The 23,134-nt window shown below is 41.4% G+C and overlaps 1 protein-coding gene across 1 annotated transcript in view; it reads right to left on the bottom strand.

The window, feature by feature from the left end:
• Positions 1-299: 299 nt before the first annotated feature.
• The window catches only part of MBOAT1 (membrane bound O-acyltransferase domain containing 1), a 42,772-nt gene continuing 19,937 nt past the window's right edge, over positions 300-23,134 (bottom strand). Inside the window, exons 3-13 of the mRNA XM_056854486.1 lie at positions 22,542-22,619; positions 21,783-21,878; positions 14,872-14,927; positions 12,943-12,997; positions 10,930-11,113; positions 10,097-10,289; positions 7,286-7,389; positions 6,579-6,643; positions 5,184-5,316; positions 2,892-3,043; positions 300-435 (exon numbers count right to left, since the gene is read on the bottom strand). Of these exons, the coding sequence (XP_056710464.1) occupies positions 300-435; positions 2,892-3,043; positions 5,184-5,316; positions 6,579-6,643; positions 7,286-7,389; positions 10,097-10,289; positions 10,930-11,113; positions 12,943-12,997; positions 14,872-14,927; positions 21,783-21,878; positions 22,542-22,619 (1,252 nt within the window). The remainder of the gene's footprint in view (positions 436-2,891; positions 3,044-5,183; positions 5,317-6,578; positions 6,644-7,285; positions 7,390-10,096; positions 10,290-10,929; positions 11,114-12,942; positions 12,998-14,871; positions 14,928-21,782; positions 21,879-22,541; positions 22,620-23,134) is intronic.

The following is a 23,134-nucleotide window of genomic DNA, read 5'->3' as shown; positions in this document are numbered from 1 at the left end:
TCCCTGGAAAAAAAAATTCAAAGCCTACAGCACCCGTCTACTAAGCCCCTGCAACTTTTATTCCTTCATCTTGAAAGTACTGGATAGTTATTATGAATGTCTCTAAGACACGAATCAATTTGAATACATTAAAGATACTCTTTTAAAATATTCTCTTCATGTTTTTAAAAAATCATAAGTTTTGCCCTTTAAGGATGTAAACATTATCCAGGGAAGCCACTAGATGCAACAACCGAGTATTCTGTGTATCCTTTTATAGCTGGCATCCATATCAGTTCAGCAGCTCCCTTTTGAGATTATCATTTTTGTTTCTCATTTGTATTCGAGTTTTGTGTGCCTCGAACTGCAGGCTGTCTTCTGCTGTGGCCTTCAGATTTCTTTGGCAGCACCAACAGAACAAAAAAACATAAAAGGTGCATATGGAAGTAAAGTGACCTGCAAGTGACAAAGACAGAATTCATCACAGAGCACTAATTTTCACCTAGCACCTATATACTAAACCGAATGATAGTAGTATTTTTTCTTTCCAGTCTCTTCATGGAGCACTAGGAGATGTTTCGCGGAGCACCAAGTGCTCCATGGAGCACAGTTTGGGAACCGCTGGCCCTCAGGATATGAAAGTAGTGCAGAGCTTGTACACATGAACACATGAATCTGCCTTATACTGAATCAGACCCTTGGTCCATCAAAGTCAGTATTGTCTACTCAGACCGGCAGCGGCTCTCCAGGGTCTCAGGCAGAGGTCTTTCACATCACCTACTTGCCTAGTCCCTTTAACTGGAGATGCTGGGGATTGAACCTGGGACCTTCTGCATGCCAAGCAGATGCTCTACCACTGAGCTTTCCTGCCTCCCCTTTCTGACTCATCACCTCCTCCAAGAAACCAGAAATTTTGTTCCTGGGGCATCAGAGCATCTGTGTGAACAAGCAGGGGAGGGCTTAAAGTGAAAATTGCATTCTGCCTTGGATGGAAGAGGCCTTCCATTGCTGGAAACAGGATGCAAGACAATATGTTTCAATTCCACAGGCAGATTATGTTCTACTAAAAGACTTTTAAAAAATAGTTCTGACCATCCTACCTTCTTAAGCAGTAGTTGGCAGTCTTGAGAATCAGTATCCAGATCTACTTGGCAGGCATAACCTTACATGCTTGGCTTTGAGCAAGATGTCGATGGGCTTCCACCTACAGTTTTCATCCCTGCTAGATCTGGATTATCTCCCCCATACCCAGATACACAGAGGACTACTTTTCTTAGGGGACTCCTTTCTTATCCTTCACCCCATCACACCCTTAGCATGTTTTACTCCCTTTCCCCCATTCTTCCCAGATGAAAGATACCAAAATTTGGACAATTGTATTATTAAAACTGTCTGGTGCATTTCACAGCTTGGAACAAAACCAGTGAATCAGTTCTTCTTACCTCATCCTTTCCTACAAGAAAAAACATACATGGATACTGTCGAAGGCTTTCACGGTCAGAGTTCATTGGTTCTTGTTATCCGGGCTGTGTAACCTCTGAAAGAGACACTGTCCTTCAGTGTTACTACTCTGAAGATGCCTGCCACAGTTGCTGGCGAAACGTCAGGAAAGAAAATTCCAAGACCACGGTTACACAGCCCGGATAACCTACAAGAACCAATACATGGATACTATTCGCTGCAAAATGTTTTTGGAATGCATGGAATGCACAATGCATGGGGAAGGACTGAGAGTGCTCCCATGTATCCTAAACAGATGAATGGTGAAGAATGGAGAAGTATGTAAATAATATTTCCTATGTACATTTGGTTCATATATTTGGTTAAGTAGTAAACGTGGTTAAGACTTCCCAAGCATGCAGCTCATGTGAAAAGTTCCTAATGGGTGGAGGTGAAGGTGATTCACGTTAGCATAGAAATTATAGCTTTTCTATGCGGGCAATAGGACAGCACTGTACAAAATGATTCACAAAGTTACTTGGACAAATTATTAGGGACTGTGGTCTATACTACTGTGTATGTGTGTGTGTGTGAAGTGCCGTCAAGTCGCAGCCAACTTATGGCAACCCCTTATGGGGTTTTCAAGGCAAGAGACTAACAGAGGTGGTTTGCCAGTGCCTTCATCTATATAGCAACCCTGGACTTCCTTGGTGGTCTCCCATCCAAATACTAACCAGGGCTGACCCTGCTTAGCTACTGAGATCTGACGAGATCAGGCTAGCCTGGGCCATCCAGGTCAGGGCACTACTGTGTATAGTTTGCTGTAAATTGGATCCTACTGTGTAATCTTGTATCATTTTATGTGTCATGTTAACACTTTTGCTTTGCTTCAATTCAGTTTTTTAGATTTCTGGTTGGTTCTACAACCTGAACCCTATTCTCATTGGTTCTTGTAGGTTATCCGGGCTGTGTAACCGTGGTCTTGGTATTTTCTTTCCAGACATTTCGCCAGCAGCTGTGGCAGGCATCTTCAGAGGAGTAACACTGAAGGACAGTGTCTCTCAGTGTCTCTCAGTCTTAGTGTTACTCCTCTGAAGATGCCTGCCACAGCTGCTGGCAAAACGTCAGGAAAGAAAATTCCAAGACCACGGTTACACAGCCCGGATAACCTACAAGAACCAATGAACTCTGACCGTGAAAGCCTTCGACACCTATTCTCATTGTTTACTGAATATCCCATCCTGTTGATTGTATTGACTCACTCTGTCTCATCTGCTTTGAGCCCCAGTGAGAAAGGCAGACTATAAATAATGTAATTTTTTTAAAAAAAATACTATCATAGCCAAATACCCCTGTTGCATTTCCTCATCAAACCACAGAAATATTACACTCAGCTTTGGTCACAGGCTAGCAAGTCTAATAAGACCTTTCATAATTTTTTTATTTTGTATTTGTAACAGAAGGGAACATACCTGTATAATTTAATTGTGGGCTCAACAGCTAGCAGAACAAATGGTGCAACTGTATAACAGACAGACATCTGAGTTACCAACCAGGTAACAACATCATAGCTCCTCTTGAGAGTCTTTGGAGAAGTGAAGAAATGCCTAAAATTGTTCCTGATCTTTAAAAAATGAAAATATTACAAATTAATCTTCATATGTAACTGCGCCTCACACAGACATTTTCACTGTCCCGGGGAAAATGCAGGTGGGGCCTCTAGGGACCGAGGGGGCCTATTTAAACACAGCCCCAGCTGAGAGGGAGGTAGTTGAGGCTCATCCCTGCCCCCAGGCAACCAATGAGAGAGAACTGGAAGGGCAGAGAGAATCTGAAGGGCAAAGATGGAGCATTCTGACATGAGGAGAAATACATAGGTGAGGCTGAACCCCCTTTCCCTCTACATCTGAGGCCGAAAGATCTGGAGGCTAAGACCCCCTTTTCGGCTGGGGAATAGGAGGAGGCTTTGGCAGGTACGCCAGGCCGTTCCTTTCTTGGTCCCAGAACTCCTCCAAGCAGACCCATTGTGACAAGCAAATCAGATTTCTCTGGCCGGAAGTCTCAGAAGAAGAATAGGTGAGATCTCTAGGTGAGATTTTGGGTAACTTGGGCTTTTTCGATAACCCCCCCAAAAGCAGTGAGACAAAATATGAAACCAGATTTGCATTTTAAAACTATTACTTGCTATAAAATGATGAAGAAACACCAAGTGCTTTCAGAATTTTAGCATTTATCTCTACAGTGATTGTAGGGTTAATTTTATCATGCCTTTATTTTTTCCCTGTCTTGCTCAATAAAAAGAATATTCTCTTTTTACAATATAAGTTTATGCAGGTGTCCTGTCTGGTTTGCTGGTTATAGAGAACAGAACCTTACTCCCTCTTTTTCTATTATGAGAATTAAAGGTTGTAAATCTCCTTTAATATGATAAACCCTTGAGAACACTGTTGCTAATCAGTTTTTGCACAGGCAAAGCCTTGGAAATTGTTTACTACAGATCCTCTCATAGAATGCGGGAGGGAATCTCTCATTATTAGGCTGTGCTTCTTTGGCCACCCTTCCCTGTGGCCGGCCAGTGCCTCCCATCCTTTTGGAATTATGCATGTGGACCAATACATGAATAATGTCTCCTCTACTCTAATTAGTTGAAGAGTATCCTGTGGCCTTGACCTAACACGAGTCCAAGGTGTGGATATTAAGACTATGTAGCCACTCATTCCAGCAAATCATTTTCTCACAGAACATTTCACAAGTCATTTTTCATAGAACTTGGAACATTTTATCAAGAGACTGAGTGGTAGAAAACAAGAGAGGATACGGACTCTGACAGGGCAGGGGTGACCAAGAGGCAAGGGGAGTGGAACTATCTGAGCCATCACAATCCAAGATCACTCAAATCCTCTTTTTCTGTTTTGGAAAGTTCTGTAGACACTATCTGCCCATTTCAAACATTTATATGTGGGAATAAGTACTAGATGGCAAATTTGGGGAGGTGGGGCTACAAAATTTCCAAAAAGCTAAATTTCATGTGTGTTGTGTGTGTTAAGTGCCGTCAAGTCACTACCTCAGACCATTTCAGGCTCACAAATGATAAACTATATAAAGTTTCACCCAGGAACAGTTTGTCTCAGGGGATAAGACTAGGCCTGCCCCCTAAATAGCAGCTTAATGTGTGGAAATAGGCGGCTGCATAGCATAGAAATAATTAACATCATCGGGTAAGCAACATACCATTATGCCTCTATTAAAGTGACACTACATTTTTTTCCTCCAGGTAGCTGCCAATCCTAGGTAAGGCTCTGATACACACTTGGAGATCTCTCACTCAGCAGAGATTCTCTGTCCATTTTATTGGAAAGGGCAGTTCTGGGTTCATGTATCTTTGCATGCCATTCATTGACACGCATAAAGAAGCCTTCATGCATGAGAGCATGGTGGGCATATCCTGGCAACTGCGAGATTTTAAATAGAGGCTACTTTGTACAATCTGGAAAAAACATTTTCTGTTGATAAAATAGGGAAGAGGGGGTTCCCTTTGACCATCAAAATGGTTCTGGTGGGCGGGGAAAAAAGCCATGAGGGATGGGAACTGTAATAAGGAGAGGAATTGACCGAGTGAGTGAAAAAGCTTGCTAGATCCATCCCAGTGTGTCTTAAATCCTAAGGAAACCAGTAAAATTTATGCTACAACCAAGTGCTAGATGACTTAACAGGTGTCACTAATTATATCTGAGCCACACCGAAAGAGAAAATAAGATACACACCGCTCTCGCCGCTAGTGTCATGAAGATTCCAGTGATAAATGTAAAATAATATCCAGGGTAAACACCGTGCCAAACAGCTGAGAGAAGAAACGTTAAAGCTGTAGGGTACAAAGGAGCTCTATCGTAGCACACGCTGGGAAGGAAAAACACACACACACAGAGTAGAATAACTGTAAGCTTAAATCAAGGAAAATAGATAAAACTGCCACCACAACATTCCTCAATCCATCTGAGGTGTTATGTGTAAGCTTGGATGCAAGTCAGGTTCGTGCACAAGTTGGTTCAGTACGAGGTCCTGACTGAAGCCTTACCATATAATATAAAGATGTAATCAAAATTATTTGAACTGTTTTTTAAAACAACTTAGGTAACATGAAGATGGTAGCAAAATAAAAGATGTGTCTAAGCAATGTGGTCATAACCAGTCTCAAAAAAATAACAAGGTTTACAAGACTTCCTAGTGAACCAGTTCTTCAGGAAATGAGAATGGTGTGTACTTCGTAGCTTCCTGATGGACTTTTTTTTTGGCCATCAAGTCACAGCTGACTTATGCCAACCCTGTAGGGTTTTCAAGGCAAGAGACGTTCAGAGGTGGTTTGCCATTGCCTGCCCCCGCGTCACAACCCTGGTTGACCCATGACAGTGGTATTTCTTGGAGTCTCCCATCCAAACACTTGCCAGGGTCAGGACTGAGAGTGTGTGACTGGCTCAAGGTCACTCAGCAAGTTTCCATCGCAGAGTGGGGGTTCGAACCTGGGTTTCCCTACTCCGATGACTATGTGCCAACAAAACATTTTACCTATATACAGCACTAAGCTTAGAGAATGCAATGTAACATTACAGGATTTCCCAAAAGACTTGTATCCCACTTTTTCCACTGATTGCAAAAATATTTATTTATTATTAGATGTATAAATTACTAAAAGATGGGGGCGGGGGGGCTTGCTTTGCCATTAAAAAATCTGTGGTTCTCTGCTTCCATCTTGTTCTCCATATTTCTACAAATTATTTTGCTGCTGCTCCTAACTTGCATGCTGGCTTTTAAATAAATTTAAATCTTTATGCAAATTATATTGTGATTTGTGATTTAAATAGTTGCACGTCTTTTATATCATTTTATGTTTAATAGTTTTGTAAATTGCTCTGATATTTCTTCAGGACTGAGAGATTGTATAGTGTAATCCTAAACAGAGTTAAACCCATCAAAGCCCACTGACGTTAATGGGCTAAGAGGGTTGTAAACTCTGCTTAGGAATGCATTGTTAGGCAAGCAAATAAATTTTTAATGTGTAACTCCCAGTGACAAATGTTAAACGGATATCATATTTATGAGTGTGTAGTATAGTAAAGGGAGGATTACCAAAGTCTAAGAGCACCAGACTACATTACTCTTACCGTTTAAGCCAGGCAGTGGTCTGTATATTCCAGTTTTCTACATACATTTTAAAACTTGTTGCCGTCTAGAAGAAAAAAAAAATCCCATGCATTATTACCTTGCACACAATGTCAACTCCTATCCAGTTTTACATTATATTGCTTCTGAACTCTGTGTTGTAGTTATAGAGTTATATATGGCTGGTGACCATGTTTTCTCAGTACCCTACAACTCCAAGATCAGCAATGCACTCTTAAGAAATCACACTTGGCTAACATTTAGTATTCATTTTAGAACTAAAAGTACTTGGGGTTTGCATATGAAAATGTCCAGGAAGAATATGTAGTTGGAGAAATCTCCTGCTTAAACAATGGTTTGATTTCTTTATTTTTATCATTCATATTTCCAAAGTTAGAGCATTTTTAATCCTGGTGGGAATATATGACCTTATTTGAGGTAGATAGGCATATTGTTACTTTTCAATACATTAATGTATTGAATGTTCAATAAAATATCCTGATTTGAATTATCAATGTCTTCTGTTCTTCAAAATTAAGCAAAGGTTAATTGGGCTTGAACTGATGTTTAAAAATCCTTACTTGTGGGATCTGTCTTTGAAAATTGTGCACAATGTTTCTGTCATGCCTGTTTAACACGTTTTTTCCCCCTTACAGGAAGTAATGCCCATGATCTATCTCCCTTTCCATAATATGTTATTTTGACTTACCTCAATATTCCAGATATTTAGATTAGACAATAAGTCCCAGTGGAAACAGCCTCTTTCATCAACACCACTGAACCCAAAACCAGCTGCATTGTTGATCACATCAGCTGTAATATCAAAAACAACAAAATTAGAAACCACAACATATCCATCTGAGATCCAAAGCACTACTGACAGATGGCCAAGGGTTTGGGGTTGTGCCCAGTGGGACCTCTGACTCTCCCCAATGGAACCACATCAAACACTGCTTTGGAAACTTCTCTTGGTTTCCAAACAAATTTTATTATATAATATGGAGAATTGCTGTTTGAGAAACACAAGTTAAAAGCCCTCAGCACCATGTGGAACAAATGGTGCAATTCTTTGGATCGAGGTCCTAATCTATACAGTGCAGGTTAAATCTAGCAGGATTTCAAGACGAGTACTACAGAAATGTAACATCAATGTTAATGGTAAATTTAACAAAATTAGTGCTTGAGAAGAAACACAGAGGCGTAAGAACATAAGAACATAAGAAAGGCCCTGCTGGATCAGACCAAGGCCCATCAAGTCCAACAGTCTGTTCACACAGTGGCCAACCAGGTGCCTCTAGGAAGCCACAAACAAGACGATTGCAGCAGCACCATCCTGCCTGTGTTCCACCGCACCCAAAATAATAGGCATGCTCCTCTGATACTAGAGAGAATAGGTATGCAGCATGACTAGTATCCATTCTAACTAATAGCCATGAATACCCCTCTCCTCCATGAATATGTCCACACCCCTCTTAAAGCCCTCCAAGCTGGCAGCCATCACCACATCCTGGGGCAGGGAGTTCCACAATTTAACTATGCGTTGTGTGAAAAAATACTTCCTTTTATCTGTTTTGAATCTCTCACCCTCCAGCTTTAGCAGATGATCCCATGTTCTAGTATTATGGGAGAGGGAGAAAAACCTCTGCCTGTCCACTCTCTCCAAACCATGAATAATTTTATAGACCTCTATCATGTCTCCCCACAGCCGCCTTCTTTCCAAGCTAAACAGCCCTAAGCGTTTCATTTAGGCATTTCATTTAGAAATGTAGCCTAATCACTCTGGGATATCGGAGTAGCTAAATTTGAGTTTGACGTTCCAAAAGTAGTATTTTTTCTAAACGATTCATCTATTGATTAGATACAGCAACAGATCCAAAGATGGAATTTTGTTATAGAGTTTCTAGTTCTGAAGACTCACACTCAACAGTTCTGCTACCAATATATTAAAGATCCACATAGCCAAGGCACTGTGGAGCCTGTGTCAGTAGAGCACTTTCTGCCATTTCCAGGGCAGAAGGGATTTTCAGAGTTTCTTTTCTGGATTTTGACATTCCTTTTGCACAAGCAAGAATTGTCTATCCTTCTGCACAAGCAAGAATTTCTTAGCAACAGTATTATTTGATCAACAGAATGCTCCACGTCATTAGATAGAAGTTGTTGAGAAAGGGAAGAGGGAATGATATTTTGGACATCAGTGGGAAGAACACTGGAAGGCCCTGCCTACTGCTTTACATGGTCCCCCCCCCACACACACACAAATTACAATGTCTTTCAAATCAGAACGTTGCCTATGACTCAGTTTTTCCATATACCCAATTCTATATTCTTCATAAAGTGTTTTGGTCCCAGTTTAAGCAACTGCTTGCCAGTGTAGTGTACTGTTTAAAGTGGAGAAAAACGTAGGCCAGGAGTATCAAACTGAATTGTTACGAGGGCCGGATATGACATAAATGTCACTTGGTCGGGCGGGGGGTTCCTCACCAGCCCAGATGGAGAATTGGGGGGGGGGCTGCATTGGCTGGCTCGCAGGCTGGATAAGAGCTCTCAAGGGGCCGGATCAGGCCCTTGGGCCTTATGTTTGACACCCCTGACGTAGGCTGTTTTGGGTTCCCACGAGGGATAAAGGCAAGGTATACATGAAGTAAATAAATAAAAATTACTTTCCAACTTCTGCTAACAACCAATAGTAGTAATGAAACTATAGGTTGAAAACTATAGTTTCTCTCAGGCATATATGTACTTCTTAAAAGTTAGCTGAACTCCATTCAGAAATACCTGGGCCTGGCACATCCAGAGTCCATCCCCACTGCTATAATGCTGGCTCTGAGCAAGGCAGACGTAGCTCCCTGAAATCTACCTTCCCTTGCCTCCTGTATGAAATGGCAGAGGGGGATGGGAGAGGCTGAATCCTGAAACCCTATTCTGGATACATCAGGTTGGAAGCTGACTCAAGCTGACCCTCTCTGTATGAAAGACCTCTAATAAACTTCGACTGTGGATATTCTCCCATACAAATACCCATGTGCTGTGCTCTACTGAAAGACTCCTGTGATGCATTTCCCCCTTATTAAAGCACACTCTGGTCAGGTGTGCATATTTAATTTTGACTGCAGAGTGAAGAAGTAGATAGCTGGTCCTTCACGATGGTCTGGATTATCACTTCCAGTTTTATGACCTGCACTTGGCATGGCGCTACACAAAAACACAAACACTGCACTGTCTAGAGAAAGTAAGTGCTCCCAAATAACATTAATTCAACGGACTGGGGTCCGCACAGTTAAGTACTAAAGGTTCATTGATTTCAAATGCACACAGACAAGCTAAGAGTTGTGGTGGCCCCTTCTGCTCCCCCAACCTTGCTCTGATCAGAGACATTATAGTGCCTGACCTGTCATTCATACCCTCAGCAGTAAATGCTGCAACGTACCAAAAGGCTAGTTCCATGAGTTTTTATGTATGCATTAAGATATTAAGGTTTCTACTGATCGCTACACAAAAGAAACTGTTGTGTCAGCCTTACCGAGTGTCCACGCAAAGTAGTATTTTGGCTTGGAAGCCTGCATAACAACATACAAGTAGCCGAGTCTTGACAAAAAAGAAGTCTTATCGATGAACTGGTTATCAACAATGTAAGCAACTGGAAAGTTCTTGGTAAATGTCAGGAACAAAAGCAGCGATACGAACACGATGCAGAGCTTGTGCCGAATGGCTCCCTGCAAAGTACATTTAAAAGTAATCACTCTTGAGAAAAAGCCAAAAGCCAAAATGTTTCCCCCAAATAAAAGACCTGTTTCTAATTTGGTAGTGAATGCAGCACTCCCACTGCCTGCCTTAGCTATTCTGTAAAGAGGACTTGGTGGTACGGTAAACAATACAGTCTTTTGAACAATTTGCTTTAACGTAGCTTATTATTTTATTTACAACCTTTGTTGTCCACCTTTGCCTGTGAGACTCATAACTGAGTAATCTGCCTTAAGAAAAAGGCAAAAAGGCAAGTAAAGTACATCCAATGAACAATGCAGTAAAACCGTGTTGCACAATTAAAGAAAAATGAAATAATATAATACATACAATAGCCTTGATATCACCAGTAACAGTAGTCAATGAACTTGATTAATGGTGCAATCCCAAACAGAGTTACACCTTCAAAGTCAACTGAAGTCCAGTTAATAATGCAATCTTATACGGTTCTGTACCTGTCGCTATGTAAGTTTTGGGTCCCGAAAGTTAAAGGAGAGTAAAGAGAAACAGTCAGGGTTGGGATTATTCAAATATCGGAAGCTGCCCTGAGCCAACAGGATGGGAGAGGATATAAGAGCATCTGAAGTAAGTGCTCTGCATTTTTTAGCTTACCATTGGAGAAGGTTCAGGAAGTTTATCATGCCCATTTGGCTTCCAGCTGACTTCCAAAAGCTTCATCTGCACATGTTTCCCTTCAATGAAAGCTACGTAATCCTTGTAATTGCTGCAGGGCCCTGCTAGGATACTCAAAAAGTTGAGCTGATAGCTCAAATACTCCAGCAAAGAAGGCCTTATTCTGTCAAAGGGCATTACAAACAAAAACAACAACAACAATTTAAGGAGAAAAATTTCCGAAGTGTTCAAGGACCAAATATTTTCCTTTATCAACAATAGCTCCTTTGACCAAAGCTCCTTGAGCCAAAATGCAATACAATCAAACACAAATCACATGAAAACATTTGCAAAACAACAAATAAGAATGATTATATCAGTAATAAAGTACCGTTAAAAATATGAGATACCGACTTGTCAGATTAATGTGCAGTGGAAGAGTGTCTCACAGATATCATGGCAGACAAAAATTTGGCCACAGCTAGTGTTGCTGCAGGACTACAGTCGGCCAACAGAAAAGGAACTGCCTGGGGTTCAGTAGCAAGAGGGTATTTATTCAAAATAGGAAAAAATCCAAAGTTTTCATAGCAAAGACCATTGACTGCAAGGTAACAAAACATGATCAATGGTCTCAATCATGCCAGAGGCACAAGGGCAGAAACTGTCAGAAAATGGGAGGTTCATGAATCGCCCCTTCTGTTCAGCTGTAGGCAACACATTCCGTTGGCTAAGCTAAAAGGCACAGCGGTTGCTAGGAATTGTGAGATATTTTAAATAAGGAGGGAGACGTACTGGGAGAGGGATTCCAAGAGCTAAGGTGGAGCACACATGTTGAGCTCGGAGCTCTGTACTAGTGGGGGACTGGACATTATACAGTGCAGAAGGCAGTTGCCTTTGAATCTTTGAATCATGAGAGGCAGTTTCTGAGAGGGAGGGCATCTTGGCCATCTTCTGGGCATGGAGTAGGGGTCACTGTGTGTGGGGAGGGGAGGAGGCAGTTGTGAAATTCCTGCATTGGGCAGGGGTTGGACTAGATGACCCTGGTGGTCCCTTCCAACTCTATGATTCCCCGCCCCCCCCCAGCTGCCCTAACATCCTTATAGATCTGAGATGCAAAGGGTGCCTGAGGCTAAGGTAAAAAAAAAAAAGAGTCTCAAAACCTCTCCTAATAATAAATTTGGAGAAGGATGAGTCTCAAGAATCATCTTTCACATAGAGAAAGGAAGACAACAACCTAAGGCAAGAAGGTCCATGACAGAAGCACTTGTGCACACACACTTTTGCAGGATTAGTAGCTATCACAAACCCACTCTGGGTCAGTGTTCATGACTGCCTGCCCATAAATGCATGTTTCTCTTCATGCCACAGCCCCAAGTTACAAAAACCCAGCCTATCATGTAACCAGTGCCTTGGGGAACCGTAGTAAGGCTGTCTCTGTGCAAGTACAAAGGGAAGAGCTTTTCAATCACTTTTGCCCCCACCCCACCCCGGTACATGTGTTCTTCGCATGTATGGTCTAGGAGTGTGAGTAGGGTTTGAATCACAGTGTGCTTTCTTAAATAGGAAAGAAATCTTATTACTAAAGATTAAACTAGAGCACATACATGGAAAATAGATGTCATGACTAATGGGTAGAGAACTAAGGAAAAGAATACAAAACCATAAGGAAAGCTTAGAGAAAACATATCCCCACTTAGAGAAAACATATCCCAAAACATCCTACTGCCCCCTTGGCAGAGGAGCTTGGGTTCCAGCATAGGTCTGGGCAAAGTATTTGAACAAAGGAAGATCCGACCTTTTTAACCGTTTTTAAACATTTGCATGTAATGAAAACATTTTTTTTTAAAGAGATTTTCTTTAGTGTATCTATTTCAACCGACAGAAGCAAAGCGCCCAGTAATAGGGAACACAAAATTAGCGCATCCCAAAATTTAAAATATGAATTCCATGCAACAGACATAATTCACAGAATTTCTTAGGAAAAATTAAATATTAGGAGAATTACTTCCTTACTTTACAGCAAGTTGATTTTGCTCACTTGATAAGTCTTCTGCTTTCCGGCCTATTCCTAGATAAAAAAAAAGATACGAGATTCATACTGGACAATGAAAACACAACCAAATGCAATTATGCCCGTATATTAAGTACACTAATTACTGCAGTACCCTTCACTGCTACAAGATCCACGTTTTCCCCTGCTCCATTACCTTGCCTTCTTTCATCATTTTTTTAATCATCAGAAAGCCAGTGTGACACAGTGGTTAGAGACTGGACTAGGTTCTGGGAGACCCAGGTTTGAATCCTGACTCTGCCATTCAAGCTTGTTGAGTAACCTGAATCATACATACTCAGCCTAACCCACCTCACAGGGCTGTTGTGAGAACAAAATGGAGAAAAGAGAACAATATAAGCCACTTTGGGTCCCCATTAAGGAGAAAGGTAGGCTATGAAGTAATTAAATCATTTTTTCACTAAACTTTATGACTTCGCAGTAACCACTGGGGAGCCCCAACTACACATTACTTGGGAAAACTGGGACCAGATATCCTCACAGTTACTTTAATATGTAGCTCTCCAGAGCTCATACCATAACAGCGTTAATTTCTATGGGGGAAATAGGGCAAGAGGAAAAAACCAGACCCCTTTCCCTCAGTGCCAAATCCCTGACGCATTCGAGGTCTAGCCACAGTTGCTTTTTACTGTTTAAAGATGAGGGGTCTATTTTTTAATCTGAGACAGTAGCCTCCTTGGAGAGGTCATCTTCTGTTTATTTCTGCTTTTCCTCGCCACCATTTTACTTTCTCATGTTCACTTATTCTTTCCAGTCAAAGAGCGGAAACTGACAGACATTTTAAAGGATCTCATTCTTCTCATCTTAGCGTATTAGCCTCCTTATCTACAGTCAGGCTGATACCACTTTGATTTTGCAGAGCTAGAATGGATTTTGCATAGGGTGACTGACAAGACTTTCAATTGTGCGGCTATGGGTTCAAAGTGGGTTTCTGTAAAATCAATTTAAGTCTGACGCCCAGCCCCTCACAGAACTATAACTCCAGGATACTCTGAGCTGAAAGACTTTAATATAGTCCTGTGAGGGGCTGGCCATCTGCTAGAAATGTCTGCATCCTTGACAAACTTAGGGTTGCCAGGTCCACCTCACTATATCAGGAGGTATTTCAGAAGAACCTATGAGGAATCACTGTTGTGTCTGCATGAAGTACTCATTCAAAAAACGCTACCACCATCATAGGAGGAGGTTTGATTTGTAACCTGCCAACAGTTTGTAATTATCCTCAGTATGCTCCGAAGGCCTTTTTGCATTGGCCCGGCCTCCCCCCGCAGCCATTTTGTGGTGATGCCCACTCCCTGTTCTCTAAATTCCCGAAGTACCCACAGGCTCAAGGAGATTGAGGACTTCCAACATACACTATACACTAGACCAGAGCTTCTCAAACTTTTTCCACTCGCGACCCCTTTTCGCCCAAGAAATATTTACGCGACCCCGGGTACATAGGTATATAAAATAGGTATACAAATCAAACATTTACTGATAATAAATCATAAAGAAATTTATTTTGAAACAATTGTTTTACTGTTGCCAAATTTTTCGCAACCCCCATGTTCAGTTACGCGACTCTATATGGGTTCGCAACCCACAGTTTACGAAGCTTTGCACTAGACCACAGTTAGGAGAACTGGTTACTACGTCTCAACACTTTTCTAATACAGTAGAGAAAAAGTGTTAGAGACCTCTATGAACTTCAGCTTAGTGTACTTTTTTTGAACTGAAAGAGAGGAGTAGATAAACCTTAATGTAACAGGGTGATTTCAGATGTTGGCCAATGAAGCACAAACAGTTACTTTGCCTAAAGATACCAGAATCCATTTGAAGAACTTTAAAGAAGACAACAGGATCGACAACAAAAATGTCACCTTCCTTACCATCATGCACCTGGAAGGCAAGAGTAGTGATCTTCTGTGTTACAATCATCAGTGGCCTAAAATACGGAACGAGGAAAAGGTCTCAAATTTTACATGCCATAAAATCATTTTCAATATATTCCAATTGATTCAATGTTTCACAGTTATATATCACCCTTGTTCCAAGATGCTTAGAGGAAGACAAACCAAGTGTTTGAGTTGGATAAGTCACTATTAGTGTGATCTACAATCTCCCAAGGAGCTTCATATCCAGCTAGGAACTTCAACCTGTCCCTTCCAGGTGCAAGCCTGACTCACTAACCACAACAATTATGCTTCACCACCAAGTGGTCCCATACTGAAGATCAAAAAAACTACAAAATTTGCAGAAAAATCAGAAAGCTAAAAAGGGGGAGAGGGTTAAAAAAAATCAAATGTAAAATATCATATATTTAATATTAGGGAGATATTTAGAGATGCTGTATCAACCAAAAATGGTGTCCGCATGGTGTTTTTCTTTCCAAAGAGGCAACAGGGAACAGAGTTTGGGAGAAGATGTGTGGGCTATAAGGGCAAATGAAGAGAGGATCAAGGCAAAAAGAACTCGGGAGCTATGAGAGGGATGGGGAAGAGAATGCTGGGGGATGGGACAGAGGATGAGGGAGCTGGGAGAGGAAGAAGATGCAGACAGGATGCAGAAGCTGCAAGATGTGTGTGTGTGGGGGGGGAAGCAGGAGCCCATGAAAGATGCAAGAGCAAATGGGAAAGAAAAAAGGTAAAAAGGCAGTATGGGGAAGGGGTTTCCCTGCAAGCCAGTGCAGTTCCCCCACTTGCAATTACTTTAACATTTAAATGCCATATTTTTAAGCCATACTGAATGGCTGGGAACCAGGGATAATGCTAAGTTAAATAATCTTTCACACATAGCTGAATATTCTGGGTTTTCCCCAAACAGCTTGGACAAGCTCCTCTTCTATGGATTAGATCATGCAAAGGATTTCTGCTAAAGATTCCCCTTCTGCTGCAGAATTCCATCTTTCCACTCCTAATCCTGGAGTCCCCCTGGCTCACAGGAACAGCATCTTGATGAGCATTTCCAGCTGGAGTGGGACAGGAGAAGCGAGAAATCCCTTCCACCAGTGGAAACCACCACCAGATCCACCCCTGTGCGCCACTGTGAACACATGAAGCTGCCTTATACTGAATCAGACCCTTGTTCCATCAAAGTCAGAATTGTCTACTCCGACCGGCAGCGGCTCTCCAGGGTCTCAGGCAGAGGTCTTTCACATCACCTACTAGCTTAGTCCCTTTAACTGGAGATGCCGGGGACTAAACCTGGGCCCTTTTAACAGTAAAATGTAATAACCATGTTAAGGGCTCATAGCAAGGCATTTTTAATGGCTGTTTCAATCCCTTCTCTTGGAGGTTTGCCAGGGTCTGGATGTCCTTTGGAAATCAAGATATGTTTGTGTTCAGACTCACAGCCTGAAGATCGAGGTAAATTTTGTGACAAATTCATTACAACTCAGTTAGTTTTGCCACAGAACACACACTCATACAACTGATAGGGCTGCCAAATGGTAATCTGCAGAAATAAATGGTAGCAGAAGCTATCCATATACTTCCAGTGCTGGATTTTACAGCAAAGAAGTGCAGCTCGACTATGTTCACTGACCCTTAGCTTCAGTTTTTCATGCAATTATCTTCATTAGATGATTTTGGTGAGGATGGTAGCAATATGAATATGTGAAATATTTTGAAAAAGCTACCCAGTAACACCCCCAAACTATCAACAATGATAACAACCAAGCACCAACAATAATGTCCTGAGATGGCAACTAGTTTGGTGAGTTGTATTTCCCCCACCCAACCTACAATCTGGAACAAAATGGAGGCACAGCATGCCTGTTTTTTTCAAAAAAAGAGAAAAAAAGGAGGCAGGATAAAGAACCAGGATGTTGAAGATCGATTATGGAGTCTCCATTTTGTTAGATTTGTTCCGACATCAATTACTGTCCCTCAGAACCATCAGCTTTTATTATTTGAAATCAAACATGACAGAAATTATAAAACATTAAAAATGCACAAAGAACTACTTACCAACATAATCCTCTCAGCATAAAAGAACAAGACATACAATTAAAGAAAGCACTACTAGTACAATTGCTGGGGTTTTAAATGCAAAAACAGATAAAAGTTAGCTAATATTTTAACCTCTAAACAACCCGATCAAGAAAAATTATACTGTATAATTAACTGCTACAAGAGGGAGCCTGTGAGAAAGGGAAAATCCTATTTGTGCCTCTTCACTGCTGCCTCTGGCTTCGCGCACATATATCTTGCCTTTCCTGTGCAGCCCCCCTTGCCTGAGTTTGCCCACCCACTGTGAGTCCCCTGGCTTGCTTCCCTCCATCCTATTCTGGTTGGCTCCCCCCGCAACCACTCCAGCACATCTTCCATCAGCCACATGTTTCTCTACTCCTTCCTGTCAGTTTCCTTCAGACTTTGGTGAAGGCCCAGGGCAGACTTTGACAGAAGGAGATACGGGCAGGCTGAGGGAATCCAGCCAGATCCTCATCTACTCCTGGCTTCATTTTTACATACTATGTCTTCCAAACTCCATCATTAGAATGCAATTCAACCCTGATGTTCCTGTATATCAAGCCAGCTGTGAAATGCCACTAACAGGTCCTGCTTTCCACAGCATAATACAACACGTTATTCAGCTGTGTAAGGGCTTCAGATTCATAATCTTGTCTGTTCTGAAGAGGTAGTCATCTTGTATATGGGGCATTTTGAAGAACATTTTTGTACATTCTATTGATAATATTAATTACATGGCGGCACTTTATTGATGGTATCTTCTTGCTATGGAATGTTATGGTTACCTACATCAGATGTTACAATCTGCTTATTCCAAGGCCACTACTTGCACCAGGAGAGGCTGGTTACAAAGAAAAAAACCTGACCTTGGGATACTCACATCCAACCTAACTTTTAATCCTATAAGGGTCAGTCTCAAAAAGAGCATATACAGAAATTGGAATACGTTGTATGATATTCCTATGCGTGACAAGTAAGCAATAATCTCATTCAAATGAACATTTAATTCAAAAGATCAGCTGGTACATAGTAATACACAACGACCCATAAATTCACAGAGAATTCTGTTGGGATCCAGCCTACCTACAGGACATTTTTTTCTCTTTGTCAGGCCTGTCTCAATGTCAGCCCTTGCCCAAATTTGAACCAAAAACCACATCAGAGACAGTCAGGTCCAAAGAAGCTGGTTTTTACTGGTCAAAATAGGTTAACAGAGCATAAAGGAAAAGGTGACAGCAATGGCTTTTGCTGGATTGAACTTGGTAATATAAAAGCATGAAAAAAACGCATGAGATTACAGAACACAAACAGCGATGTGGTTCACACAGCTTCAAAGGTATTTAGGTATGCATAACAGTCCTTGAGTTCTTGAGTCTGCTCAGTGAGAAAACGCCAGGAAACGAAAGCAACTGAGACAGGCCTGACACTCTTGTGGAAATTGTTCATTTTACCGCACATAACTCTGAAGGGGTAGTGTATATTATTAAGTGTCCTTGTGAGAACTTGTATGTTGGCAAAACCCTGAGGAAACTTAGAGTTCATATTACAGAAAGCAGAAGTAATATCCATCTTAAAAAACAGATGCCCTTTAGATCATCACTTTCTAGAACATAACTATGGTTCAACAGACTTTACAGTCTGGGCTATTTTGAAATCTGAATGTCACAAGGATGAAGTGTTTTTGAAAAAAGTGGAAGAGCTGAACCTGAGACTGAGCATGGGTTAAACAATAGCCTTGGATTGTTATCACTCATGAGATAAAAACTGAGTCAGACTAGCACACTTCTCTTTGAAATTCTGTTGCTGTGGGAACTGCTTCACACAATCATACAGGTTAATTTCATATATTTGTCTAACTTGTGGAAGTTTTGGAGTGCCATGAAAAATTCTGCTTTAAGATCCATGTTTCCAGCAATGTATTGTACCTGTATAATATCTGTAACATTCTCATGGATTTGTGGCTCTGGATACATTCATGCACTTGACAAATACCATTTTTCTTCTGTCTTTAATGGCATATTTTCTCTCTCTTTTTTTTGTAATTTATATTCTTACAGACACCCCTGAAGAAGCGTAGGTGAAATGTATAGGGGCAGTATAATGTTATAATATAATACTTTTTCCCACTGCACCGTTTTTTAAATTGTATGCTATGTATACATATACAAATGTGCATGCACAAAGCTCCTGTGATGAAAATAGGAGAATTCCCATTTGGACAAAAAATCAGAGCGTTGCTTATTTAAGTCTGTTTGCATTTTTCACTTCTACAGAACTCTTCCAACACTATGAAATCTGAAGAGCTCCCAAAAGTGGCAAGCCTTCCATATAAGCAGCAGATATATAATGTGATACCCTGTGGATCAAAAAAAAAAATCTGCAAAGGAGTGCCACCCAGAGATGGAAGGCATTTGTCTGCCACTCTGAGGAACCCCTGAGGTTGTAGGGAAAAAAATGAAAAGGGAAGAAAGGGTGAAGGGTTTAAAAAACACACATACACACACAAAAACTTCAAGAAAAAAGGAAGATACAGTGCTGCAAAATCTCAGCTGCCATTTCTAGCAACCCCTATAAACATTTGGGAAAGGGGTGGGTTAGGTGAAAAAAGGAAGCAGCACAGCAGTAGGATTGGGTAGAGAGAAAAAGGTGGCAGAAATAGCGAGAAAGAAGGGAGGATGTGGAAGATCGTTTGGGGGTGGAATTTCCCTTTTTTCAACCCTTATCTTCACCACATTTTAGTGCTTTCACAATCCACAGCTCTTTGTTTCACTTTCTTTAGACATTTTCCTTGCTGACTTCATTCCAGTTTTCTTCCTTGCTCTAGTATGTTGCCCCTCCTTATAATAAGCACTACATGTTTTTTTACAAAGGTTCCTTAAGTGTAAGGATGTGTTGCTGGCGACCAAGATAATTCATACCATAATATTCCCCCCTTACTAGATATGAGTTGGACAATAAAGAAAACTGACAGGGAAAAAGTTGATTCATTTGAAATGTGGCGTTGGAGGAGAGTTTTAAAGATACCATGGTCTACCAAAAAAACAAATCAGTGAACTCTCCCTAGAAGCTAAAATGACCAAACTGAGGCTATTGTACTTTGGTCACATCATGAAGACAAGACTTGCTGGAAAAGACAACGACGCTAGGAAAAGTTGAAAGCAATAGGAAAACAGGAAGACCCAACATTAGATGGATTGACTCAATCAAGAAAGCCACAGCAGTCAGTTTGCAAGACTTGAGCTAGGCTGTTAATGATAGAATGTTTTGGAGGGCATTAATTCATAGGGTCGCCATAAGACAAAAGAGACTTGAGGGCACAACACACACACACCCTCATTGTCTCTTGACCACCCTTCTGCCTCAGTTCCAGCAAGTCTTGTCTTCTCATGATGTGACCTCAGTTATTTCCCTCAAGACTCAGTTATTTCCCTCAAGACACTATTTCGTTCACAAAGCCCTTCCTTAAGGCTCCATCTACACATTAGAAAGTCCTCATGTTTGTTGGGGAACAAGACAAGGACTTTGCCTCACACGCAGGATGGGAGTTTTGAATCTTCCATGAAGCACACCAGCTCTTTTCTGTTTGAGACCACAGCATGCACAGATAAGAGGCCGTAGCTTCCCACCACACTCATAATGGGCACAGACAGTGGCTCCATGGGGTCAGAATTCTGCACGCAACCACTATTTGTTTTGAAAGTTTAAATGAGTTTGTGATAGAATTCCTGGGGTTAGAAACCATCCCATAGGCTTTTTCCCTGTCACACAGTTTCTCAGCTACCCCACTACACCAGGGTTCCCAGCAGGAATTTAATAAACATTGAGCAGATAGAATCTGGGAATAAATCCACCCAAGCCTGGACTAATAACGGAGGGACGAAGCAGTGAACTGACAGGAACAAGATACAGGTTGAGTATCCCTCATCCAGACATCCTGGGACCAGGAGTGGTCCAGATTTTGGATCTGTCCAGATTTAGGATCTGAAGTTCGACTGTGGTGGGGACAGAAGTTAAAGTGAGGTCTGGGCATGCTAAACTTCAGTTTAGCTTCCCTCCCCACCACAGCTGAACTCTACGTGGAGTTTGACTGAGGCAGGGAAGCTAAAGCGAGATCCCCGCCACCCGGCCTCTCCGGACTTTGGAGAGCTCAGCGGCAATCTGCCTGCATGTCGGCTCAAAAGGTCCGGATTTTGGGTCAGCCTGGATTTTGGATGTCCAGATAGGGGATACTCAACCTTTAGCTTGCTTTTAAAAATGAATAAGAACAAAGTTTATTTAGAAAGAAACACACAACTGAGGTAAAAAAAATATTTTACCAGGAGCTGTGGGATGTGATGTTTTATACAATACATGCCCAGGGAAAATCCCAGTCTCAGGCAGGTTTATTACATACAAACACAGCAGTCTGCTGCAACTAGGTTACCCACCAAGCCCAGCAAACCCTCCGGGCATATTGTAACAGTTTGGATGCTCAGTTCCCCCAGACAGGTGACCTAAATGAGTCTGTTATCTCCTCAGATCTTTAATTCATGCTCCTGGTAAACTAAGGCTTCTCTTGCACTCCCGCTAACCGCTAACATTTAACACTTAAAACCTAATTGACTAAACCTTCCCCTGTCAAACCTTAACTCCTTCCCTGTACACAGCTCCTATTGGCTAGTATAGGGTACTGCTCTCTGGCTCTTGTGTTGCTGGGGTACGCTTCTGTGCTCTACCTGTCACAATTTCCAATAAAGGCAACAGCATCAGAGCTGGCTACTAGATTACCTGACATTTCTGTTTATGACTGAAAAAACATATATATTAATATAAGTGTTATCACTACTTACCCAGAGAAGTCTGTAGTGAGAATACCGTAGTGGAATATGTATATCCGGCTAGCATGGCACAGAGTGAGGTATCCCATAGCTACTACAAAAGAGTACCTAGAATCATACATATTTAATTACATGAAATAAAATAATTAACAAAACTTGTAATCAAAAACCTCAACAAGCCCTGGCTCCCAACCCTACATGATGAAGAATAAGAGTTGGTTTTTATAGTCCACTTTTCTCTACCTTTAAGGAGTCTCAAAGTGGCTTACAATCGCCTTCCCTTCCCCTCCCCTCAACAGACACCTTGTGAGGTAGCTGGGGCTGAGAGAGTTCACAGAGAACTGTGAATATCCCAAGGTCACCCAGCTGGCTTCATGTGGAGGAGTGAGGAAACAAAACCCGGTTCACCAGATTAGAGTCCATTGCTCATGTGGAGGAGTGGGGAATCAAACCTGGTTCTCCAGATTAGAGTCTGCCGCTCTCAACCACTATGCCACGCTGGCTCTCAACAAAGGAAGAAAAGGAAAAGCAGCTGAATTCTCTGGCATGTGAAAGGGTCTAGGATATCTAGATGTGCCAAGTTTTCCAGCTAACTCTTTCGACCAACTATATTTTTCCTGTGGCTTCCTAGCGAAAAAGAATTGTTCTGGCCATTCCAAAGTACACAACAGGAAAAGCAGAAAATGAGCAACCATTAATCTGAGGAAAAGAGGCAAGAAAAATGACAAGGATATTTGACACTGATGAATTGCTGCAGCCACATAACCTTACCTATGAATGTTGGGAATACTGGCCATATTCATGATACCATAGCTCAGCATCACTAACGTGAAAATATGGATGGAGTACCTTGAAAGTAGAAAGCAAAACAATAATCACATTCAAGTATCAATGCAGGATAGAAGGTGTAACAGAACTTTAAAAATAATAATAACTCAATTTACATAGAAAGGGAGGGGCAGAACCATGAAACACCAGCCCTGGGATTACAGTGTTGCAACTTGGGAAAAAAGGATGAAGCCAACCAGTTTGCTTCCAAAACAGAAATGAAATTCTAGAAGCATATTCCTCTAAATCAACTCTTTATTGATCAAATACTGCCTTCAAAAATGCTGTAATGATTTTAGCTGTTTGACCAGGTGCTCTAAAGGTTGTTTCCTTATGGAGGCGTTTCCACTTTGGCTTCTGAAATGGAGGACTTTTTTCTTAACAGAGCTTCCAAGATGTACTGCTACGATCATCTCATTTCCAAGTTTCTTTTGATCTCAATATACTCTATTGCTTTACCCCAATATTTGTGAAAAAGACAGTCTAAGCACATTAGCGCTGGTAATGAATGATGTGCAATGTCCTGCCCTGGATGG

The sequence above is a fragment of the Euleptes europaea genome, chromosome 8 (assembly GCF_029931775.1).
Source record: "Euleptes europaea isolate rEulEur1 chromosome 8, rEulEur1.hap1, whole genome shotgun sequence".
Classification (NCBI taxonomy): Eukaryota; Metazoa; Chordata; class Lepidosauria; order Squamata; family Sphaerodactylidae; genus Euleptes; species Euleptes europaea.
The sequence above is the reverse complement of the archived record's forward strand: the minus strand, read 5'-3'. Positions and strand labels throughout refer to the sequence as shown.